We start from the raw sequence: 26643 nt of genomic DNA, 5'->3' as shown, positions 1-26643 counted from the left end.
ATGTTTTACTATTTGTTCACAAAGCTTCACCAATATTTGTAAATATTGCTCTAAATATACATATGATTTTCTACTATTTGTCGTCCATTGTTAACGCAAAATTCAACTTTTTTGATTCGCAGTTGTCGTAGCTTTATAGAAAATCGTCAAATAAACAAAAAATAAAGAATGTTACAGGGAAAAATATGTCGAAAAACGGGTCAATCTACGTTCTTTTTGTGTTTGTTGTTCCCCTGAATTTAGCAATGGTTTTTTGGAATAGGCAAACTCGGATTCTTATTCTACATAATGTTTGGAGTTTTTCTGTGCAACAAAATAGATGACTGCTCTACCGCCTGGACTATTAACAAAAAACACGCGCTGCAAAAAGATTGAGACTCCATCTATCACTATATTTTTGAGGATATCATTAAAAATTCATTGATCTAAGAGGGGGTACTTACACGATGATGTGATAAACGAAACACTTCCAGTTATCAGGCCTCTCGAGAAAATTGTACACCTGCCCTTGAAAAGTGGCCCTTCCAGCTATTTTTCGATGTTGCTTCGATGCGTACCGAGCCGCTTCGCCCCATTTTGGAGGACTTTCTAGTAACAATGCGGTAGGATTTATACCCTGGCAACATGTCGTTGTTGGCACTGAAACGTGACGTGATAAATGATTTCTCTTTTTATACTTATTATGATTAAAGACGCAAATGGCATGTTCTTTTGTGTAATACTCCGAATGGAGTACAATCAATGCAGTAAATATACAGGGTGGTCCATTTTTACTATTCTTTAATCAATCGTAGGCAGATGAGAAATATTTCTAAGGAAAAAAGAGCAGAATAAACGAAATACAAACACAGCTGCATTGGGCCACTTGGCAATAAATCTCAGCTCTTGACAAGTGGTTGACAAATTGCTCAGCAGTGCAGTGCAGTAATGCGGAATTTGGTGTGATTCGGGTAATTTTAATTTATTATAGGCACCTTCTATTAATCATTCATATTACAATTGCGAAATGAAAAAATAAGGGGGATATTTTATTTACTAATATTATCACAACATGGCATTTTGGAAACCTTTTGAAACGGAAGAAAACGAAATTTACCACCAATATAATAAAATTGTTTGAGGACATAAATAATTAAAATATGTTGTTGGCGAAATGAACATATAATAGAAATTTTCTACACATTATATACAAATTATTATAATTTTTTACCTTTAGCAGAAAACTTTTTTAGTTACGCCTATGAAAGTCATTAAATTTTATTGCCAAGCGTTTTTTATATGTTCAACTGACTTCGGAAAGACTATAATCATAAATTTGTTTAGCTTCGAATTAATCGGAAGAGTATGTTGCTGGTGTTAATGTTCTTGTGATAATGATTCTATTTTTAATATCATGTATATTTCTGTATAAGTTGACTCACCCTGTATATTTCAATTACTTCTGTAGGGTGAAGATGTACTTAAAAAAATTATGAAGAAAGATGTAATATCTTCAATTTGTTGAAAATGCAGTAATTATTGTTATTATATTATTTGATCTAGTAGGTATAGATTAAAACAGAGGTGTTGAAAAATGCAGCTTCAGATGGAATATAACTGAACTGAAAAACAAAGAGAATCATCAATCCCATCCAAAATGTTCCGAAACATTCCAATTTAAGCAAATGTATATGTTTAACTCAACAATTTCATTTAATCTGTTAACACAAAGAGGTTCGTAACTTTTGAACTGTCTGCAATTCCACAAATTCTCGTTCTCATATATTTGATATATTGTAATACTTAACCCACATATGGTTGAAAAAAATTCTGAATGGTCTAATTAAAGTGACAATGTCCTGCAATTTCCAAATACAGGGTGGGCCATTAATGTGAGAAAGTAAAGTAACTCCTTTGGTATTCATAATACAGAAAAAAAGTTTATATAAAAGTTGTACAGAATCAAGAAACCTAAACGGCAAAATTAATTTGAAACATACAGGGCGATGAGTAAAAACGGGACACGTCAAAGATTACATTTTTTTAATGTAACACTCTGTATATTTTTAAACAAGGATTTCCGAGAAAATTCTATTTATAGCAATATAAACAGTTTATCATTTTAGTGCAGGGTTGCCAAGTTATGTAGAAAATTCTTCGAATTTTGGAAAAAACATGACCTCGAAGAAGTTGTATTAACTTTCAACTACTAACACTTGGAGCAAAAATAGTTATAGACAAATGTATAGACAAAGACAGGGCATTTTTTATTTTTAGAAAGTTCAAACTTGATTTTCTAAAATTTTTCAAATGGAACACCTTGTATTTTATTGTCCTGTTTTATTCAAATATGAGTGCACTCCAACTTTTATTAAGTATGTTCTACACCTAAAATTGTTAGTTAGTAACTTTTTATATTGCCATATTATACAGAATTTTCTCGGAAATCCATATGTTTAAAAATATACAGGGTGTCCCATTAAAAAAATGTAATCTTTGACGTGCCCCGTTTTTACTCATCGCCCTGTATGTTTCAAATTAATTTTGCTGTTTAGGTTTCTTGATTCTGTACAACTTTTATATAAACTTTTTTTCTGTGTTATGAATAACAAGGGAGTTATTTTACTTTCTCGCACTAATTGCCCACCCTGTATATACATACATTATTCTGATTTATTATTTCCATGACGTGTTATACAAAAACTCAATTTTTTCCCAAACGGCTAATTTTATCGAAACAAATGTAGATTACTTTTGAAAAGAGGAATGACCAAAGTATTTAAAAATTTAGTTTTCAGATCTATAAAATGACACCTGTCATTTTGGCCCAACGAGTGTGGTTGCTAGTCCGTTCCTGACTTCCGTGACAGTATAAAACATCCTCTGTAGTGTGGTTTTATAAGCATAAAGGCTAAAGACTAAAACAACAATTTGGCTTGATTTTGTTGCACTATGCCTGGTTTTTCTCGAAAACGGGCAAATTGTAGCACTTCTTATAAGGGCACTTTTTTTGTTTAGAATAAAATTTGCCGTAACAGCAAGTGACAAAAGGGGGCAAAAAGATTAACCTCAAAAAAGTTAGGACCTAAAATGTTCTCGCGGAATACTACATCCTCAGAAACCCCACATAACAAAATTTAAGTTAATTTGGTCGAATTTTTTGGAAGATAGGACCGAAACTAGATTCTAAAAATTTATTTTCAACGCCCTGTATATTGAAAACGGAAAAGATGGTTCATAGGAACAAATTGTAATATTTTTTTAAATTCAGGCCCTGAATTTATGTCAGTGTTTTTCGGGACACCCTGTATATAAGTTAATCAGAATTTACTGCTTTATTAAGTTTTCTTATAATTGTTACAGTTGTTAATAGTAATTCTGCACAAAAATTAATACACTCTCAGAAACTTATTTTAAGTGTACTCGTACCTTTATTACAAACGGTAATTATTTAAACTTACCCGACTCTAGAGGAGTTTGGAGAAGTTGTTGACTACTTCGGTCTGACAAGGGACTTGGAGACGGTGTTCCTCCAACTTCCACTATGCTAACTGACAGCTGAGAACGACCGCCTGAAACAAAATTACCTTTTCATTCCTTTGACATTAAAACAACCATTACACATTGTCGGAGTAAATATTTCAGAAGGTATGGGACCCATACCAAAAAGTTCAAAATCATTATACTTTTTTGCAAGTCGATTGCAAATATACGGAGTGTCTCCAATTTAATAACACAGACTTTAGCAGCCGATAGAACAAGTTCTTTCAATAAAAAAAGTTCACGTAAGTTCTTAAGTTAAAGTTTATAAAAAGTATGTCTACTTTTTTAAATGACAGCAGAACTATGTAATATTTTGAACTTTGTTTTAATTATAGTTACATAAATACAGAGAACAGGAAGTAATTCGACATTTTAGCCTCCCTTCAATGGAAATAATCGGTTAATGCTCGCGCTTCATGCATATCGCTAACATTTTCCGATTTATTTGCATTTCTCTGATGGAGGTTTGTAACGCGCTATAGCACAGTGGTAAATAGTGTTTGAAGTAGGCTGGCTTTGAAAAATAGTACAATGTTGTTTTAAGTGTCATATATCAAGAATAAGCAGATATTCATTTCATTTATATGGTTTTGCGGACGATAATTCAAGAGAGAAAGAATATTCCCAGATGGCAAACCCAACGAAATATTGCAAATGACAAATTTGTGAAGATATGAAGACTCTGAGAAACTGAGAAAATATTAATTATCGATTATGAATTCTAAGTGAATTTAATAGAGACATTATGAAGCATTTAAAATTTTTATAAAAAATTATAAAGATTAATACCTATGGACTTTACTATGAACATGCATAGACAGTCAACCAAAATTGGAAATTAATATCAACTGACCTTCCCCATATGCCTTTTTAATGTACATTCTTTATGCGTTATAGGTATTGATGCTCCATTAAGATATAAGGCACTGTTTTATATTTTATCAATATACGTATTACCTTTAATAATATAATTCACGTATCGCTCAACATAATGCTATTATAATGACTATCCTAAACAGCTATGCCAACGTTTAATATGAAAGGAAGCATTTTCATACAATGGCTAAAGTTATGTCCCTATTAAAATTTGATGTATCATCAGCAACTAACAGGGTCAGATAAATTCGGCGAGTGTATAGCCTCTGGTTTACTTTGTATTAAGCTTGAGAAGGACAATACCATTTATTGCTCGAGTTAAGTGAGTGCAAGTAGAAATTTGGGCCATATTATGCTCTGCACCTATGCATGGAAAAGGGTAAAACAAGCTGAATATTGCACTTGTTAACACAGAGCTAATAGTTTTCTAATTACTTTAAATTAATGAAATGTTCAGTGCTACTGATTCCTCTTTGTCTTTACCTAAAAAAAAATATAACGCTCTGAGTATTATAAACTATTAATATGCAGAGTATTCTAATATTTGATATTGACAAAAAAGTCGGATGCAGATAGATGAGCGAAAATAATATCAGTTCTTCATATAATTTTTTTTCATACGGGCCTTTGTTATAAGTTACGGATCCTCAAATGTGAAATTTAAAGTTATTTTTATTTACAGTCTCTAAACTATTAACTTCAGCATGATGCAAATGTGGTAATCGATAACACATGCGTGCAACTTGTTTTTGATGTTGTAAGTGAAGCTTCATTATTCCCAAAACGGCAGAGACGGACTATGCCCAATGGTTAACAACCCAGAATTTTTTGCATAGACGATCGCAATCTACCTGTATCAAAAATAAGTCCCGTGATGAATTTGCCAAGGATAATTCCGTCTTGGTTCAACTCGGTAAAATTAACAGTTTAGAAAATATTTGTGATTTTATGTCACACTGCACATCAAGCAGCGCCTCCACCATTTTTTGTTTTTAATGTTTAATTGGACATAATTACAACTATATATTTTTAAAATAATAGACTAGAATATCTTACTGCCTGCTAATGTAATTTTCACTAACAAAATTTGACAAACACACTTTACTCATAATGTCACATAGAAAAACAAAACAAGAATAAGTTAAGATAAAAAAATAATTTAAAAGAAAGAAAACTATTAAAATACATTTTCACACTTCTTAATTCTAAGAATGTTATTTGTTTGTACACGAAAAAGCATTTCTGGGGTAATAATTTAATAGGTCCATACTAATAAAATCAGTAGGGAAAGTTATATTTCCCGCGTCTTCCATATTTCCACCATTTTTTTAACTTTAACATATTCTCGTTTTATTTCTCTATTTTGTGTTATGTGCAAAGTGTATTTGTCAAATTTTGTTAGTGAAAATTACAATAGCAGAGAGTAAGATTTTCTAGGCTCTTTCTTATAAAAATATATACGGTTGTAACATAGTAATTATGTCCAATTAAATATTGAAAACAAAAAATGGTGGAGGCGACGCTCGATGTGAACTGTGACATAAAATCACAAATATTTCCTAAACTGTTAATGTTACCGAGTTGAACCAAGAGGTTATTATCGTTGGCAAATTCATCATGAAACTTATTTTTGATACAGGCAGATTGCGATCTATGCAAAAATTCTGGGTTGTTAACCATTGGGCATAGTCCGTCCCTGGCGTTCTGGGCATAGTGAAGTTTCACTTACAACATCAAAAACAAGCTGTAAGCGTGTGTCATCGATCATCAAATTTGCATCATGCTGAAGATAATAATTTAGAGACTGTAAATAAAAACTTTTTAATTTTCATCTTTAAGGGCCCGTAACTTGTTAACGAAGGCCCGTATGAGAAAAAATTATATGAAGAAGTAATATTATTTTGACCTCATCTATTTGTACTCGACTTTTTTGTATCAAGTCCCAGGACACCTTGTATATAATATAACAAATCACTATTTTAAACATAAATGGGTTCCTCAAACAGTGCGTCACATTCTGACCTAACAAAAAGGAACAGCTAACAACGCGTCATTATAACTTTAAGTGGGGATGTATTAGTAAACACATAAATGATGTACCGCGAATGGTCTAATAAATTAATTAATTAATGTCCTTTAATTAATTAACCCATAACCGCCCATGATTAAGGGGGGCGCAAGTTATTGCCACTTATACACTATGGTAGGGTTTATAGATTATTGATGAAGCAAAACCACATATGGTACATCAAACGGTAATTATGTAGGTTTTAACGCGCGAGGGTTATCTCAGCTCATTAACTTTACCCTTCAACAGGGAACGTCTGTGTTTTTATACAGTTTTTAAATTGCCATACGTGGTTTGTTTGACCAAGCGTTGAATATTCCGGTTTATGTGACGTCAACTTTGTAGTAATATTTTAATAAATATTTGAACCTGAGAGAGTGAAACAGGATCTTAAATCTTAAATCTTCTGAATATACAAGGTGTTTATAGGATATGGTACCCAACTACCCAACTGAAAGGAGTGTAAGGAATGTTACATAAAACAGAAAATTTGTATGATAAATGTGCACTGCTCATCAATTTTTTTCTTTGTAACTCACCCGTGTTAAGTAATTTCTGCTGTTCATCCAAGGCCATGTTGAACTTTTCCGGAAATTTTACGCCCAAATTGGGCATGCTATCTCCTACAAGAGCGGTCCAATGTCTGAAAATTACAGAATTCATATTATTTTATATTCATTTTTCTTCGCGCTGTATCTAATTTTTGTTAAGTTTAATCTAAAATAAATCAGTATAAAATACTTTCTTTCGTAAAAGAACAAGTCAAAGTTAAATGGTCCCACCCCCTGCACATTATCTATGTCAGAAATCTATGTTTAATTAAATGAAATGACCACCGACCTCCTCTATATACGCACCAACAATTAGGGTGATCAAATTATGACCCTTATTGATATTTCGAACCAGTCGACTTCAAATATATTTTTAGACAATGCCGTTTAAGTCCTGATGATGTCAAGGGGGGGGGGGAAATAGGGGCATTAAATCAGCTCGGAATTTCCACAGGCGCTTCTCAAATAACTTTCACCCTATAGGTAGGGCTTATTGTCATGTAAGTTTGAAGTTTCTGCTTTATAAAGGCGACGGAGCTTTATTCCTGACTAGTAATGAGACTACACACAGTCTGTAGGAAGACTTTTCATTAAATTTATTAATAATGGACAACCTTCCCATTCAACTAATATTGTCGGAGCTTTCAAGCCCCTTAGGCGTCTCACCTGTTTCCTAACAAAGCTTAATTTTCCTTAAGCACAAGTACCTGCAATTGAATTGCTTTATGATACCAAGAAAGGGCACATTTTAAAGATATTTGCAATGTGGTTCCTTTCCTGGTACCTAAATGCATGAAATACTTACATTTTTTATTTCATTCACAGTTTTAAGTTGAATATGATAAAATTTAATATTTCGAAACGATAGAGAGAGAGAGATGGTTAAATTAATAGCGACGGAGAGAAACTTTGGTTATAAAGTGTACATCTTTTTTAAAAAGACTTCCTTAAATTACTGGTCTTTAGTAAATTCTGCTACATCTCTGTAAATCTCAGTATATTTTAGTAGTTCCTTAATTCCTTTTACATCCCAATAATTCTTTAGTAAATCCCTACATCCCATTAATCGTTGAGTAATTCTCCGCAAATCTTTATACAGTCCTTTCATTTTTTTTTCACACGTATCTTCCGATTGCATAGATTGGCCCATAAATAGATTACCATCATATATACGTTCAAAAACGATAAAAAGGTTCTGTAGAAGATTGATATATATATNTACCTTTGACGTACTATATATATATATATATGTATATATATATATATATAAAATATGTCACAGTGGCACACCCTGTATATTTAAAATATATTTTTAATTGTAAAATGATTGTTCCACTGCCAAATCATTAGTAACATATAATTTCAATGAAAAAAACTTTAATTCATAACTACAAACATTAATTATAACGTGGGTAAATACCTGATTGTTATGTTGTACCTACTGAAATATCTAGGGCCGATACCTTTTGTTCGCTTAATTACAGAGTTCTGAAAGAAATTAACGATCAGAATTTCCAATCATTTTTAGCAATGAGGAATTGGTTTAATGAAAAACTTGAAAACTGGATTAAACTTTCTATGAAAGATGGAAATAATTAAAATTTTAATTATTCATTCGATTTGTAGCACCCTAGATGTGTTTATTTGGTAATATTTAAAATAAACGTTGTTAGTTATTGTTGAACATTAATTTTCTACCCCAGAAGAAGCACTCCCAAACGATATTTTTCTATAGCATAGATAAGAACGTGAAGAATACAATTATATTCAAATCTTATCACAATAATTGCTACCTGCAAATGATATTTTTTTATATCAACAGTTTGTTACAAAATTGCATAAAAAAACTACTTTTATACTTGTAACATATTTCTTTTCAAACACAACTTATCTTTTAAGTGAGTTTTCACTGCTCCTCGTCAGAGAAGGCAGAGTAGTAAAATTATTGGAAAGGATAATAAATTGATCTTGTTAGGACTGTTGAAGAAGTCACTTGATTTATCATCAAGAACAAAAGCTAAGAGCTCTCCATATGAAGTGGTACTTCCCCTAATTGTTCAAGTTATAAACTTTAATCGACGACGAGAAAAATGCTAATAAAGTTATAAAATATTTCATATTTTCAGGTTACAATTATCTTAATATTACCCTTTAGAGATAATAATTTATTCGCAAAATCTTATTCATTACTCTACCCAACTTTAATCATCTACTGTGTTATTATTTTCCCGTTTTGCCGCATCCTGCTTGGTAAATTTACTTCAAGTTATATCCTATTAGGCACTATAATCCCCCTTTGTAATTTCAGAGATATGTAAGTGCATACCTGCGTTGGAAGGTTGAGATAAATGCGAATTTTGATAGTTCCCGTACGTCGGCTTCCACAATAAGCTTAAGATAACAAGCTTTGGCAAATAAAACATCTGCCACTGAGGGATAAAGAACGGTTTCTAGTATATCGAGAAATCGATACCAACATTACTGTTTTATTCTGTGAACCATCTCAATCGTACTTTACTTCCATGTAACTCAAATATGTACAAAACTAACAGCTTAATGTGTTTACTAGGTACAGAATATACTACAAATTTTCTTGAATTTAGGGTTTTCCAACAAAAATCGAAAGACGAATATCATAGTAAGCATATTATACAGGGCGTTTCAGTGTGTTTAATGTGAATTTTCTCTTTAATGTAATGTTACTTATCAATATACAAGACATCTAAATCAAAAAATAATTCAAACATTGGTAGTATTGTGAAAACCATTTCAACATTCAGTACGATTCATTTTGAAGCCACAAATTGTTTGGTATTCATTTAACTTTTATTTGATAATTCAATAAACATAATTAATAATTTTATTTTGGAAAATGGAAATATAATCAATTTAAAGCAGGTATGTGTACGTGCTGGAGTTGCACTAGCTCTGTTGGAGTCTCTCTGATGTTCTGGGATGACAGTAACGCTGTCGTCGGATATTTGTGTCCTGCAAGCACAGTAACAGAGGATATGTATGAAATCATCGTCGTCGTGTCTGCATAGTCTGTACCTCGCGATATTACACAAACCAACACTTCAACAAGTAATTCCTATATCTTCCTCAAAAGAAAAAGAACATTTACCCCTGATCTCATACCACAGATACTACCCGCCCCTGAGTCCTCGTCAGTCTTGGACCCGTCAATGATCCAGACGAGCCTATTCGAGACTTAAGCATCAGGATTGACAAGCCAAAAGCATTTCCACTCTGAAACTGTGAAAAATATATCTGTTTCTACTAATTCCTTGCAGACAATCGTGTGTGCTCCATTCTGATCCTTCCTCCTCCATATATGAGACTTCAACTACAAGGTGTTGATTTGGAAGTGACAAAAGAGCCTCCAAAACCTAATCCCAGCTCTACACAGCCACACAGTGACTTTAGAATTAAGCTCCATATCTTGTCAAACAGCCTCTTGCAGTTTCAGAAGCACCTTGAGGTTTCAAAGGCGATTTTCCTGAAATAAATATGATAGGCATGCCTAAATATTCCTCCCTCAATGAGCATTCGGATTATCGAACGCAAAGCTTCACAGCAGTAGAGAAATTTATCCACCCTCTGTACATCCTCAGACCACAGTTATCCCAACCGTGGTTTTACTGAGGGTGATATAACAACAATATAGCCCCTGTCCACCTGATTACGGTAGAAGATGGGCTAGGTCTTTCTGCCGCCCTCTGGATGGAGTCATAAGAGTTGTTATATGCTCCGGCTATGGTCAAGAAGCAATAGCAATAGCGAGCTCCTTCTGACTGACAGTATATTTTGTATACTATAGAATGCAAATAGATTTACCTGATCGGTGGATGTGCTGTGAAGTTATAATGCAGATGATGGACGATGTGTTCTGACAGTTGTTATAGAAGGGCCGGAAGAATTACCATCCTTTTTTGCACTCTTGAAAGGGGAAGTCTATGATTCGACCATGCGTGACTACCTTTGACGTACTTTTCCAATTAATACCTGAATGTTCTATGTAGAAAGATGACTAGATGATGGTTTAGGACGATTCCAGGGAAGTTATGATCAGCTAAGGGCAAATGCCTCTTTGATGGCACCATCAAGAAGTCTGGGAGCACTTCATTGTTTATTTTCGTTATCTTGATCTTATCTTATCTATATCTTATCGTTATCTTGAGTTTGATTTGTAGAACAAGACTCTTGAACTGACGATGTGGTCTTTTGTATTGGTCCCAAACAAGCTTCAGTTTTGAATGTAGAGCTTTTTTAAGGTTTGTTTCGGGAGTCTAGTTCCAGCAAGGGACTCTCTCTTCTCTTCTGTGTTTTTTTTTTCTATCTGGGAGACGATGCAAGGCGTTGAGCATACTCCAGAGTTTCGGATAGTCTTTCTAATAAAATGGTATGGAGATATTTTAAAATTACTCTATTATTCCAATTCACTTTCTATAAAGAAAGTTTTCACAGCAAGGTAGTATTTTCGTAACAAAAGAAGATTTTATAAAGAGAAATTTATTCCCTCCCAGTGTGATCTTGTCGGTTACGCCATGACATCCGAAATCCCTATGTCTAATCACAGTGTATTAAACATAAAACTGATCCAACTGGCACACAGATACAACATTGTGCGTGTACAATGTATCGTTAACCCATTAACGTCAACGATGAACGTAATTTGGCTGACACGACGCTAATCCCAATAAAGTCCATTACGCAAAAATCCGTTTTAAAGTTCTATTAGCCCGATGGCATTCTATAATCCGATGATATATCGCTTCCGACCAGGCGAATCAGCTTTTGTAGTTCTCATTAAAACAAACCAATTTAGTTGAAACTGGCGTGGCTGGAAATATTAGGAAATTAAATCTCAGAGGCACTGCCGTGCGAAGTCGATAAACTGAAGGCAGCGTAAATTCATTTCCATCGGTGTGACAGCTTTTGGGAAGCAACGAACGCCCAAGTTTCAATAACAGAGATGTGCACGGTATTCGGTCACGCGCTATTGGAATAAATAATAATTCTCTAAATAATGTTGGGAAGAGATTTGTGTGAGAAAAACATGAGATGTTTAGATTATAGAGAATATTAAGATGTTATTTAAAACTCCCACAAGAAATAAATCGATTGAAATAATTACGTAAACATAATTTTTTTTTTGTATTAATAATTAGCCAGTTGCTTTTTTACCAGTTAACCGATTTCTTTTTAATTCAGTAAACAGATCGTTGGTAACCAACAGCACATACGAAAGAAAATATCAAATCAATATCAAGTTTGAAGTCTTGGAGAGGAGAGCATTTTTGGTTTTTCAAAAATTAAACATCATTCTTTACGTTAAGAAATTATTAAAGAATCTTACAAAAATGCATTCGTGTCAGTAAGTCAGTCGGTTTCCGAAAATAAAACACACGAATGTTTTATGATTGTTTTGCATTCAAAGTCCTATAAATTATTTCCATTACTTATTTATAAATTTTACAGTGTTGTAAATAAATCAATCTAATTAAAGGTCATTATTCACTAGATTATAATGCTCTCAAATGTCATAAGTTTCCCACTTTTTTCTCGCAGTGAACATTATTAAGTTAGAACAAGGAAATTTGTAAGACTCTAATGATCTCACATGTTAAGGAGTTTAATTTCTTGAAAAATGCAAATAAAAAAGTGAAGATCAATTTTTAGGTTTTACTCAAAACTTTCATGACTTTCTTTGTACCTAGGTGCACTTTGTTACAAAAAAGGAAAAAATATACTTGATCGAAATAGGTTAGGTGTAGCGAAAGACTTTTTCAAATCCATTTTCACTACTTCTACCGCAAAGAAGTACACAGCAGGTGGAGAATATATTGATTTGTTATTATTCAACATTTATCAAAATGGACCAATTAGTTAATTACCTCAAGTCTAACTCAAATTTACAACCTTATTAAAATCAGCATAATATGAGTATAAGCACGTAACAATTATCTATAGAATTATTTAAAATCGCGTTTTACAATATAATTAATCTTGTAACAGTTGTCGAAGTAATTAAGTTAAGTTAACAATAATTGCCCATTAACTACCGTCATTTACAATTAAAGACTAAAAACACCACAAGTAGTGACGAACGAATATCGGATGTGTATAAAACAATATCCTTTATTTTACTGATCGTAAAAAGTTGAGTATTAGTAATGTTTTCAAGTATTAATAACATTTATCGATTTGCCAGTATAAATACAGGGTGTTTCAGAAATGAGTACCGAACTTTTAATTCATTTAATACATTTAATTAATAACACCAAAAACTTGTGTATATACATAATTTTTTTTGAAACTAAATTTTTGTTGCCTGGCACTGGAGGATAAGTCAAAACGCTTTGTTGAAGTAACAATAAACAGAAAGAAGCAAAACAGGGTTTAAAATTTCTAGTTTTAAAATTACACCGATGCATTCCTTTATCTAAAAACGCAGATGCATTCAATATCCTTAAATCCAATGTGAAAGAGGAAATACTGCTCTGATTTGAATCCATGTAACTGAGGACTTTAATATTTATCTTAAAAATGTTATTTAGATAGGTACCTATCTTTAAAACATAAGGAATAAATATCAAGATATTTGTCGGGTGATACAACTTATGTAATATACATAAAATTAAAAGGAATATGGTTGCTTTATTGAAAATAAATTGAAAACTTGAAAAGATGCCAGTCTATATTGATGAATTACTTAAATTGAAGTTTACGCAGTTGTAGAATCTGACAAATCCGATATTAAATGAGACATCTTACTTGAAGAGTGATCAGTTACAATCGCTGCAGATTATCTTTTAAATTCTTATCTGCAAATAGTCTTCTAGCTTTAAATACAATTAGACTCATATTAGTTTCTCATTGATTATTAGGAGCTACTTCAAATATGAATACGTATTATTTTTAGTTTAATTAGTAATAAACTTATTTTCTGCAGTTATTTAGTTGCAGCATATTATAGTTTTATTCTTTCCTATTTATTTAAACATTCTTTCACGTGCAAAAAAAAGAGTTACGTTGTCTTTATAAAATTATGGAAGAAAATAAACAAGCAAGATTTAATCTCAAATCCTATTCACAGTTTTGAAAACAAAACATTGCATTGTCTAATGAAGTGCAAGAAATATTGATATGTATTTTTAATTTGCCTGTTTCTTAGTGCAATATATTTGGTTTCATACAATTAAGGGCAAAATATCCAAAATAAAACAGATTTTTTTTATTTCAGTCTTACAATTATTGTTTCCAAAACGTTTAAAAACCTGAAATAAATTACACAAATACATTTAATTCACAGTAATCATATAATCGATATTAGATAATTACGAGTAATATTTGACCAAGAAACATACTGCTAAAAAAAGTCCAGTCTTGAGAATTGAAACATAGTTTTGCTTGATTCGTAAGAAGTTTCTGTAATAATTATTATAAATACACATTAATTATCCAGTTTTGTCTTAATAATATTGTGAAACTAGTGTTGACTTTTCACGCGAGTAGGACGGTTTGGTGACACACTATGCTTTTTTAAAGCTGCAAAAATATGAAATTCTACTTATGATCCAGTTATTTTATTTTGAGATTCATCATAAAATGTCCTTGCGTGCGAAAAGTACAGTTTTCATAGGCTGTCTGCAATGAATCATTTTTATAAATTACATTACGGTAGAGCATCTTAAACTATTTTATTAACGTAAAGTATGACTTAAAAGAATACTAGAAATTTATAGCAGCTATTTTTAGTTACATTTCAAATAATTCACGTCGTTAAAAACGTATTTATTTTAATGTGCAATTGAAAAATGAAATAGTGGAATCGTCGATGACAAAGAAAAATATAGATACAAACAATAAGAATCTACAGGATGTCAGATATTCTGCCAAAGGTTACTTCATTTGGCCGCCCTTGAAGTTGGCTAAAAGTTAGATCAGACTTTTTGTCTAATTTAGGCTAAATTTGATATACTATAATCTTGCAAATATATGCTACAGTAATTGGAGGAATTACGTTTGCTTTAAACACAATTTTATTTAAATTGGATAAAGCGTCTTAGAGATAATTCGAAAAATAATTTGTCAATTTTGACACCACCTAGCGGATAGAAGGAAGTTTAGATAAATCATTTTATTTTACTCAAACAATCCATGATAGTTTCATCATTTACTTTATAAGAATCATTTGTATATCTGGAACATTATTTTTAGTCGTATTCGTTAATTAAAATCTAATTCAAGGAATTTATCCAGTTTTCCACTAATACTACTGCAGCATAGCATAAAATATGATTTTTGCAGTTAAATACACGTTGAAGAACAATAAAATTTCGACTGATAAAAAAGGATTATTTGAAGGCAGAGTTTGCTTTATCTTCCCTTTGAGAATTCAAAACATATAAAGCTCAGGAATCTCATATTTCGATGCAGAGGTGTATTTTCGTTAGAGTTAAACAGTATAGATGTTACCATTTTATGTGACTTAATTTCATGTCACAAAAGATTTCGAGAAACGTTTTATCAGTTCGGTAAACCCTTACATCAGATAAAATATTAAATATGACAGATTACTTCCTTTGTCCCATCAGATATCAACTGTTCGATTAGAATTACAGAAGTAGGTTACGTGTTTAATTCGATTCCTTAAAATAGTGGTTAACTATAGCGTTTTCTGTCCCTTACATTAAAAAGGCATGGTATTTCCCTGAACGGTGTCTAAGCTTTTAACTAGAATAATTCTTGGAATAAGAAAGAAATATTAATTTGTGGAAATCCTCAATAAAATAGGCATTTGGAACTTAAATCGATAGTTTGTTAGAGTGTGGACAATTCTATGAATGTGTCAAGAATTATAAAAATTAAATTTTACCTGAGAATACTAAAGAATTATTAAATATATTCTATATATATATATGATTTTCACCACGTCATTTTTTAAGCTTCCTTGAATGAAAATAAACCAATTTGGATCAAGTTACCATATTTTGTTTCCGTAAAAAGTCAGAAACCTTTTATTTCCGAACAAAATTCACAAGCACAGGAAACTTATTCTGAGGAAGTAGTACGAGATGCTTAATAAAACAAATGAAATGATGTCAAAATATATAATAGTACAGAGATGTGGAATTAATTGAAGCAAACTTCGCCCTTCATGCCTTACATCTGAATAAACTACAGGGATTACCGTCGCTACCTTCATTCAATTTTAATCGCACCCTTCCTCAGGGTATCCACCCTTACAACTTCAGTAAATATTTATAATTAATTGTACCCATTAATTATTTTCAAGATTCCAGCCAAATTCAGCGTAATTTCAATATGAGTTTCGCCATATTTTAACATAAACATAATTAACTTCTTTAGCAATCGATCATCTTAAAGTACTTCGTTTCCAGTTATTAAAATTTAAACAGACTTATAGCTGAATGGATACAGTTATATTCTGTTTTATTTGAGCATAAAATATATACCAAATATACTATAATAGATAGAGTTTCTTTAGAATAAAAACATGTTTTTTCCTTTGCATCACTCACAACAAAATTGTAAGCAAATTCGTTCAAGAGAGCAGGTATTTTTCTCGGTTCTGTTAATCCAATTAATTTACTGTGTCCCAAAGCGACATCTATGGAAAAATTATTGTATCAAATAAAATCTTGCAAAGCGTTTTAAAATTTTATAAAGTTAAGTAATTTTGTTTGCTCATTTTGGTCGCAGAAAACTGTGGAAGCTCCATGTATACAGAATATTGGGACACGCTGTATAACCCGACCTTTTTTGTCAGTTGCGTAATCGGAAAATACGCCGCACAATACGTAGGAATAAACAAATTTGGAAATACAGGAAAAAAATTGCTGCTTCCGAAACCCGAATTATATACCGGACACTGCGGTCGCAGTTCTGCTGTAATGTTGTTGAAAGTGGTGACCTCACATCACAAAAACGCCACGGAAATTCGCTCGCAACAGTACCCGAAAACTACATTGACGAATTAAATCAAATTGTAGCAACACAGCCTATCAAACTTTGTATTTAATTGAATGTACCTGTGCCAGCAATTTAATAAAATTTACTTCGCATCAACATCTAAAATGACATCCACCATTATTGTTACAAAACTATCAGATAGGCCGCAGGTGTATTTTAATAACTGTATAACTGTACCATACAAAATATAAATATAAATCACAAAGAATCATTCCAAATTTATTTGTTGAATTTTGATTTTCTGGTAATACTATGTTTTGTTTGTTATAAAATTTCCATATATTTATTACATGTATAATTATGTATATTATTAAACTTTCACTGTGTAATTCACCATTATTTTTAGTTTTTAGTACAACAAACCGCTTTTACTAATATATAGGGGGTTAATGAACCATGACCACATGTCCGTTATGTCAAAATAAGGTAAATATACGGATTTGAGTTGAGTAAAAAGTAATCTTAAAATCTGACATACTTCAACATTACAAGGAGTCACCTTTTGACAACTGCTGCAATACGATGTCGCAGTTGACCGATGTCTCGAACCGGCCCACATGTTCACTGAAAACTGTTGCTGAAAGGTACCGCGACGTATTTCATGTGGATTTTCGATAGTCCAGTGGTGAGTATTGTAGACGTTACGTACACCATTTTGACTGAAACAAGCTTCATCTGTAACAAGTATTTGCGCTGTAAATTGAGGATTTCTTGCATGTTCCTGAAGCAAAAACCTCGACGTAGCGGAAAATCCTCAGGAGTAAGCGCTTGAACTCGTTGAATATGAAATGGGTACAACTGTGCTTCTCGTAATGTCCTCCACATGACAGGATGCGAAATATTTACTTGCTGTGTGGTATTTCTGGTGCTACGATGCGGATCTTCTTCGACGAGATCTAAAATTATTTCCTCGACATTTAAGATTCTTAGTGGTCGCCTAATGTATTACAAACTGACTTTTGAATACAGTCTGGCTTCATAAGAAACCTACAAACTCGTAAAAAATGTTACAGAATTTTTTGTAAGTACTTGCTGCGATAAAATACATGTATTTCAGCAGTTCCAAAACAGTTTTAAACTCAGTTTTTGCTCTTTTTTCACCCCTTTTAATTTTTGACGTAAGTTCAATAACACCCTGTATACTTTTCTAAACTTAAATATATAGTATAATAATCGACTAAGAGTGTAGAGATATTGATTAAATATAAACTTTGAGGGTGATTCCGTTTGAATGAAATTGCACTTAGAAATAATGAAATAACAGCGAACAACTTCAAGTGTCGTATAAGGTATATACAAAGAGAATCAAGAGGTAACACTATACCCAACTTTTGGTTTCAACAGTCTCAAATGTGTGAGTGGGTAGTTATTAAACAGTATTGATTTTACTCAGTGCCTTCTCCTATATTTATCTAAAAAGAAACCATGTCCGGTTATCTAAATACCCAGTCGTGTTTTTATAGAATTATTTCTAAAATTCAGTCTTAAACGTAATTCCTTCAAAAGGGAATGTCAAGCCGTTGAAGGGATATTACTCAGCTAAAGATAAACAAAAAGAGTGATATAAACTATGGTCTGGAAATACACCGTTCTCGAGATATTTTTTTTATTAATTTTTCATGAACGCGTAAGGGCAGCTTTATAAAATTTTATGGGATAATACTAACATTTAGTACTTGCAAAATCATGCTAGTAATTCTGTATTTCAATGGACAGTGTTGTAGATATGGGAAGATCAGTCAATTTTTTAACTAAATCTTAACAGGGTTATATAGAAACAATAACAAATAAAATATGTAAAAATATGGTAGGACATTATTTCTAGTAGTAAATTAAAAAGAAAAATAATAAAAAATTTTGACAGTTACTGTTGGTTTTCGAAGTGTTTGTCATCATATTTAGTGAATAAAATATTTTCAAATGAGAAAGCACAGATATATTAGTAGCACTGGCGACTTCGCCATTTATTACACTCAGCGTTAAGCGTTAATTTCATAGCTTGGAGTTTACTTTTAAATACAATAACTTTGTTTTGTTAAATACTGCCTGTTTTTATAACATTTAATTGTTTCATATAAGTTATATTACGTCTCTTTAACGTTCTATTGAAAATTCGTGTAACTTATAACCTTATATTTTCAAACCTTTAACGCGATATCAACCAAAATTACGTAATTTTACCGATTTTTCAACAATTATTTTCTCACTACACGCATATACATATTCATAACTTTTATATTTACTTAATAATAATGAATAAATTACGTCTATTCTTCTTTTTTGTGAGAAAAAGGAACCCTAGACGAAATTTTGCCAGGCAAAATTTCAATTTAAAACTATATAGTCAACATCAAAATATATATTAACCAAAATGTATCTAAAATACATATAACAGAGTAATAAAAGGGACCATCACTAACGAAACTGCTATTTTATTAAATGGTATTAACTTTTTATGGATTTTCACAAATCGCAACAATAAATTTAACCCACAAGTAAGTGGCTTCAGTTATCTCACTGTTTTCAGTACCGGCATAGTCTAGATGAAAAAATAAAGCGGCAGATTTCTTTTCAAAAAGATTGCTTTCGTAATTCATTTCTGAGAAGCTACTATACTGTCTCGCTTCGGATGGATTTATTCACCGTCTATATCCAAATATTTCGATCGATACAGTTTTATAGGGCAAGAAAATAAAAAGTTCAAAGGCCATAAGGATAGAGTAGAATATAGAGGATGGATGAATTATGTTTTTATAAATATATTTTAAAAGATTTGCCACTTCATCATTTCTTTTTACTTTCGATTGTTTTATAAACAAAACAAGGGTACAAAATATTTTGTTTCGAACTATCTTCTTTTTATTTTTCTAACAGCTATAAACAAATTTATAATAGATACTAGATTCCGACAGACATTCCCATAATTCCGGCTTAGATATAATTCGTTAACAGAGAGATAGATTTGCATTGGCGTTTCATTGCGAATAAATTCAGTGACGGCCGCTCACGTATTGAATGATTTACACAATATAATTCATTGTGTTTGTCTACATATCATCTTGCCGTGCCCGAACGACGTCACTGAGCCACAACAACGCCCAAAGGGAAATGTTTGGTTTACTTTTTAGCCTTTCTACTCTATTTGAAAGGTTTCAAGCCAATTCAAACAAATTTTTGGTATCGAAGAACATTATTTGACTTAATTAAACACTAAGATTTAAAAAATAATAATAGAATTATCCTTAAAATTACTGCTCTTATATTATTACGTACTCAAAAACTTACATCGATTTGAACTTTGACGTAGACGTGTTATCAACTTTTACAATCTTTTCGTTTATTTCCGTTCCACATAACTTTATCCTATCCATTAATCAGCATAATGTAGAGAGCATTAATTTAATCAGTCATATTGCACGCATTCAATTCATCTCCTTATCTTATCTAATCCAAAAACCAGTATATGTAAATTAATTCCGAATGCTTTCAAACGGAATATATTATCTGGTTTCGGGGGCAAGTTTCACCATCTATACCAATTTACTATTCCATCACAAACGTCAATCCAACTATGAAATCTAAAATTTGTTATGCAAATGTTTAAAAGGTCATAAGTACGAAAATCCTGACGTAACCGAGCTGAAATAATTTAGGTAACAGCTATAATTACTTCCATCGATTTTAGAACCGCCTCTCTGGTATTTTCGTGAATGTCTTCATTAAAGTATTACGCCTCGTAAAGGTTACAACAAACTTCTGAAGAGTCGTTCAAGTTTGAGAAAGACAAATGGGGATCATTTTACAGGAAATTCTTATTGCTAAAAATAGATGGATTCGAATTCGAAAAGGTTTCAAAAACGGACTTGTAGTTCTAATAATAAATATATATAATATACGGGGTGAGTCGGGAAACTCCACGTCAAGATAATAAGAAAAAACTCAACTATTATTAAACGATTTTATTTTGTTCTCTAGTTACACAGGATGTTAGCAGTTGACTGCCTTAATTTTAACAGACGATAGAATACATTAAAATAAACAAAAAAACCTTGTATGACATGGGTCCTAAACTCAACCATTTCCGAAAAAAACATTATCAAAATCTCCAACTTAATGTACAAAAGTTCGATTAATTAAGGAATATTGACATAACTGCGTACATAGAATACCATAAAATACAATGTTTATCACTTTTTTAAACTTCTTTATTCTAAAAAATAATTGGCGTAATAAATTTAAAATTCGTTAAAGTTCATATCGAGCAATGCGACAACGGCGCGGCGGATAACTCGAGGTACTAAGGTGTCCAGTAATACGCAGTTCAGTTGGTATCTGGAATTGGACCGTGTCTGAATGTTTTTTGCTACCACTATTTCCTTTCCCAAAAATGGAACATTTTGAGCATATGTTGTAGTTTGTTTTGTATTTGTACATTTAAAAATTACTGAATTTTGCTTTTTGGTAAGTACCTAAATTATTTTTAACACTTATAATTATTTGGATTACGTGAATCTTTAGGTACTTTAATTGCATACATATTTTTTAAATTCATAACTTGATTAAAAGTTAAGTTCCCGTTTTACGATGACTAAAATTCGAGCTAAAATTTAAGCACACACAACTTCATCTTCGTACTACAAAACCGATACATTTTATTTTATTTATTTAAAAACTGGAAAACAATTGTCTTGAAATTTACTAAATATTTCACAATAATAGTTTACATTTTTTCCGTAGGACGAGTCTGCCGCGTGCACACGGTATACATCAGCTGTGTAGCGTTAGGTTAAGCACACATTGTGATGAAGCTCCCCAATACCAATACTCGCTGTATTTTGAAAATTGTTAATCTTACGTCCCTGTATAACAACATTTGAGTTTTTTCTTATTTTTTGACTTGTAGACGTTTGTACGATCAAAGCCTTACAAAATTTAGAGTATACAATATTATGCATTGTGACGTCATTTAGTGTGACTGAGAATACAATCTTCCTTTCGGCTGTATATCATTTAATGTACAGTTTCTATGCCGACCATATGCAACCTAATCAAAAGAAAGACACATGAGGAGGGCCTCTAGTGAATTCGGCTGTTTCTCGACTCTTGTTACTATGTCCATGCTGTGTCCCTGTCATTTATCTTCTCGATTATCGATCGTTCCAAATGACGTCATGAAACGGCAGCAAATACCTATTTAAAACATTTATTTTACGCGTCTACTTTAAATAATTAATTAAAAAATTCTAAGAGATTTTTAATATTTTCGCAACATAGTTGTACGAAGTGCTAGATTATTTCTAAACATCAAAAAATAATTATAATTTGTTCATGAATTTTCTGCTTTTATAAAATCCATGTTGGCTGTTCATTTTTCAGTCCTGTTCAATTTAACCTCTACAACACTTCTGTCTTTTTGTTTTCTTAAAAAAAAACTACGTACTAGGGATTTACTGAGGACGCTACATTCCTTTAAATATGATCTCCTGAAATTCTTTTCATCCAGATATCTGCTAAACAGTAGTAAGTAAGATAGTGAGATTTAAAATTGAGTATAAAATAATATCTATATTTTAGATAAAGACGTCTCAACCTGGGGATTTTGTTAATAAATATTGCTCTGACTTTTTCTTTTGCTGATGTTTCAAGAGTTTGACCAAAGGGAAATTTGTAAATAAGTTGGGATAAGTTGTAAAAATTCATTTTGCATTTGGAATTTTGTAATTGAAGCAAAGTCGGACTGTCAAAATTATTAACATATAAAATTTTGTGATTACTGGGTCATCGATTATTTAGTATCGACTCACAGAAAATATATGTCACGTTATTATTTCATTCTTACTAAAAAATGCATCATATATATTTATTTATTCATAAATACCGTATTTACAGCGATCTCACGGAAAGTTTTTTAACGTTTTTGCAATGATTTTAAAACCCTGTTTTCACACATGCTATTCTTAACTAATGGCCTACAAAGAAAAGCAAAGAAGTCATAGAGTTGCATTTAATTTTTTTGAGGAAATGGTTTATGGCATTATTTTGAAAAACACCTCATCGTTGAGCATACAAATTAACTTTTGATTTGTTTATTATAAAAATAAATCCCATTAAAGAGCCCTTTAAATAAGCCACAGTTTGTTAAATTCAGAAAAGGCAAACACATCATTTAAAAGAATTTTTGTTACGATTACTGTAATAGAATATTTGACTGGCAAAAAATATATGCCATAAGAGCCTCCTTATAAGCTAGATATATTTTTACCCAAAAAGGGCAACTAAATGCTTAAATGATAATAATATTATTGACATTTGCAATAATGTAGGAAAACATACCAAATTGGATTTCTATTAATATTTTTAAAATTCGACAATTAAGAGATAAACTTTTTATGAAATTTGTAAAAAACTAGAGAGGAATATTCCACTATATTAATTACAGAAATACAGAACGAAAACATAACACTCCCTGTTATCATTTCATTTATGGTTAATTTATTGTCGAACTCATTATAATTGTATTATTGTAAATTAATTTATGCATTTCAAATTAATATTAACCTGCATAGTATATTCAAATGTTGTTATTACAAAAGTTTAAAATCAAATACCGCATATTCAATTTTATTCACGACAAAATGCAGTATTAACCTTTAAATTTTCATATACCTAAATATAACTTGATAAAACTGGGGTAACTAATCCGTTCATTCTATTAGTTGATTTGTCAAGCCGGAAGTACTGAATTCAAGTGCATTTCACTGCCTGTGATCACTAAATGGCTTCGAACTAGTTACCGTTTGATTGCAAAAACGAAAATGGTACTAGAAACAAAGCAACCGCTTTGTGTAAACCACGCTTTGTTCTATTAACGTAATTAATATATGTACATATATATAACATAAAGTTTTCCTAACCACTCTGAAATCATGGATTTAAACGTAATTATTATTTGGTCCACAGATTAAAAATTGATTGGGCAAATTTCATTAATAAATTCCTGAAATTGCTTCAAATTGGTCGGAACATATGAAAATATTGTTTGTTTATAAATTTGTATATGCAATATACATTTTGTATCTTTTTATTTCAATAAGTAGTGTAGATATGTAATTTTTCTTTTTCCATTTCTGAGAAATATTAATTAGGTAATTTTCCTCTAGACTTTCTGCTACAGACTAGAAAACAGTAATGTTTATACAGGGTGTTCTGAAAGTCCATCAGGAAACTTCGGGAGGTGATTCTATGAATTAAAATAATAGCAGTATGTAATGAAATTTTTTTTTTCGAATTGTCAATTTGCAAGTTAATAGTTCATTTTTTTTATTTTTCTATTTAAATAACTTATTTAATTCATGTTCGATTAGTCCTTCATTTGGCACATCCACTAAGTAGATGAAGCTCTGTTGGACCAGTCAGGGAAAAGTTTGATTATGCGGCGCTAAAGGGCACTTTACCTAGAACTCAACATTTGTTTTGTTCATAACTTTTTTCTCTTGCTACAATCACAGAAATTTAAACATTATTGAAAAGAGAAAAAATTTTATGTACTGTTTGTTCAAGCCGATAAATGTAACCGTTTACCAGGAAATCGTTATTGAAGTGTTATTAAACATCAAATTTTTGATCATTCTTTGGTGTTACGAATTATAACAAAAATTGTTTAAAGCAGATATGTTTGATTTTTCACCATAATTTTTTTTTTTTCGGCTGTGTAATAACGTTGTGGAAAAATAAGCTGAAGATAATGAATTTACTAATAATGTTTTATTTACTAACAAAGCTGGTTTTACAAGAAATGGTATTACAGCATGGCAACTTGATTAATTGCAGAAAGAATTATCAAAATTTTGACGTTTAATAACACTTTAATAGCGATTTCTTGCTAAACGGTTACATTTATCGACTTGAATTAATACTAATTTTTTTTTATATTATTTTTCTCTTCAATAATGTTTAAATTTCTGTGATGTCCAGCAAGATAAAAAAGTTATGAACAAAACAAATTTTGAGTTCTAAGTAAGGTGCCCTCTAGCGGCTCATAATGAAACTTTTGTCTGACTAGTCCAATAGAGCTTCATCTACTTAGTGGGTGTGCCAAATGAGAGACTAATCGAACTTGAATAAGTTATTAAAATATAGAAATAAAAAAAAATTAACTTTGACAAGCTGTAACTTGCAAACAATTGACAATTCGAAATCAATTTTCATTACATAATGTTACTATTTTAATCTGTAGAAACACCTCCCGGAGTTTTCTGATGGACTTTCAGAACACCCTGTATATTTTAGCTATTCTTAATGATGTACTTAGTTTTAAAAATTAGAGTGTCTCTAGCTAATGTCAAATAGGTGATCCGTATCGATAATATAGTTTTCCAAAGAAATTAAACATTTTTTGACGTTTTGCTGCTGTCTCAAACGGGTATAAATTTGAAATCATTTACTGTTATCGTTACTCTTATTGTTACTGTTATTGTTACCGTTACTGTTACTGATTCTGTTACTGTTGCAGTTGCTGTTGCTGTTGCTGCTATTGTTGCAGTTACTGTTACTTTAACGTTAATGTTACTGTTACTGTTATTTTGATGTTATTAATATCATTATCGTTATTATTGTTATTGTTATTATTATTTGCTTAAAAAATCTGATTTAATTAATTTTATTGAAATTCGAGGTTTACTGAAATTTGTAAAGGTGTATTCTTTAATTTGTAAAAATAACGTATATTTAGCAACAAAAATGATGTATCAAAACTACAAAATTGTTTCATATGGTTGTAACTACTGTTATTGTATTAAAAATCGATACATGAAATAACACGTTATACAATAATGCCATATACGTTATTTTGAACAGAAAATATTCTAAATTCCATGGTGATTTTCATTAAAATTAATTTTTTCAAAAACTATGTTCTAGGACAATGTTTCATTTAAAATGAATAATTGTTTTATTTATTTGAAACAAAAATGTTAAGACCTATAATTTTCTCTTTATATGGACCAATATAAGCACTGCTTTATCTTTTATAGCAGAGTAATAAATATTGTCGTAAATGTTCAAATCATCAAGTGAAAATCCCTCCCTTAGAGATCTCAATTAGGCAGCACCCTTGTATTGGTTCAAACACTATGTTTCATCAACATATTATATTAAGTGGGGATTACAATTCAGTCGTGAAACTCATAATAAATTTATTAGACTTGATTGGCACCCACCATATTGAAAACTTAATTTTCGATGTTTCCCGCTATTACGTACGCTCTTATATATACAAAATTTGATAGAATTTACACTTGTTGCGGTTAGTTTTTTAAGGTGCAATGCAAGAAAAGTTAATATCAAAGTATTGAAAATCCAGAAAATTTTCCAATGCTTTGTAACTGGAGTTTTAACTTTCCGTAAAAGTATTTTTAATAAATTAATACTACACTACAGGTTCTAAGTAATTCAAATGTGTTCTGGAGAGCATCTAATTTCTCTAAGAACTCGCATAAACTAAAACTCTATAAAGCTGCTATTAAAAAAAATAATAAAGCAAATCTTTACCATTTTTGAAGCAAAACCTCGAAAATTGTTACACATACACAATGTCTCAATGCAACCAAATTACCAACGCGATACTCA

At 31.2% G+C, this 26643-nt stretch overlaps 1 protein-coding gene across 1 annotated transcript; it reads right to left on the bottom strand.

Moving 5' to 3' along the window:
• Positions 1–439: 439 nt before the first annotated feature.
• Positions 440–26643, bottom strand: LOC111691718. Its single transcript, XM_023454966.1, has 4 exons — positions 26566–26643; positions 7006–7109; positions 3441–3551; positions 440–639 (listed from the first exon to the last, which is right to left on the bottom strand). The coding sequence occupies exons 2-4, from the start codon at positions 7079–7081 to the stop codon at positions 440–442; spliced, it is 387 nt and encodes a 128-aa protein (XP_023310734.1). The 5' UTR covers positions 7082–7109; positions 26566–26643.

This window comes from Anoplophora glabripennis, unplaced genomic scaffold (genome assembly GCF_000390285.2).
Source record: "Anoplophora glabripennis isolate ALB-LARVAE unplaced genomic scaffold, Agla_2.0 scaffold4, whole genome shotgun sequence".
Lineage (NCBI taxonomy): Eukaryota > Metazoa > Arthropoda > Insecta > Coleoptera > Cerambycidae > Anoplophora > Anoplophora glabripennis.
This window is presented reverse-complemented; position numbering and strand designations above follow the sequence as displayed.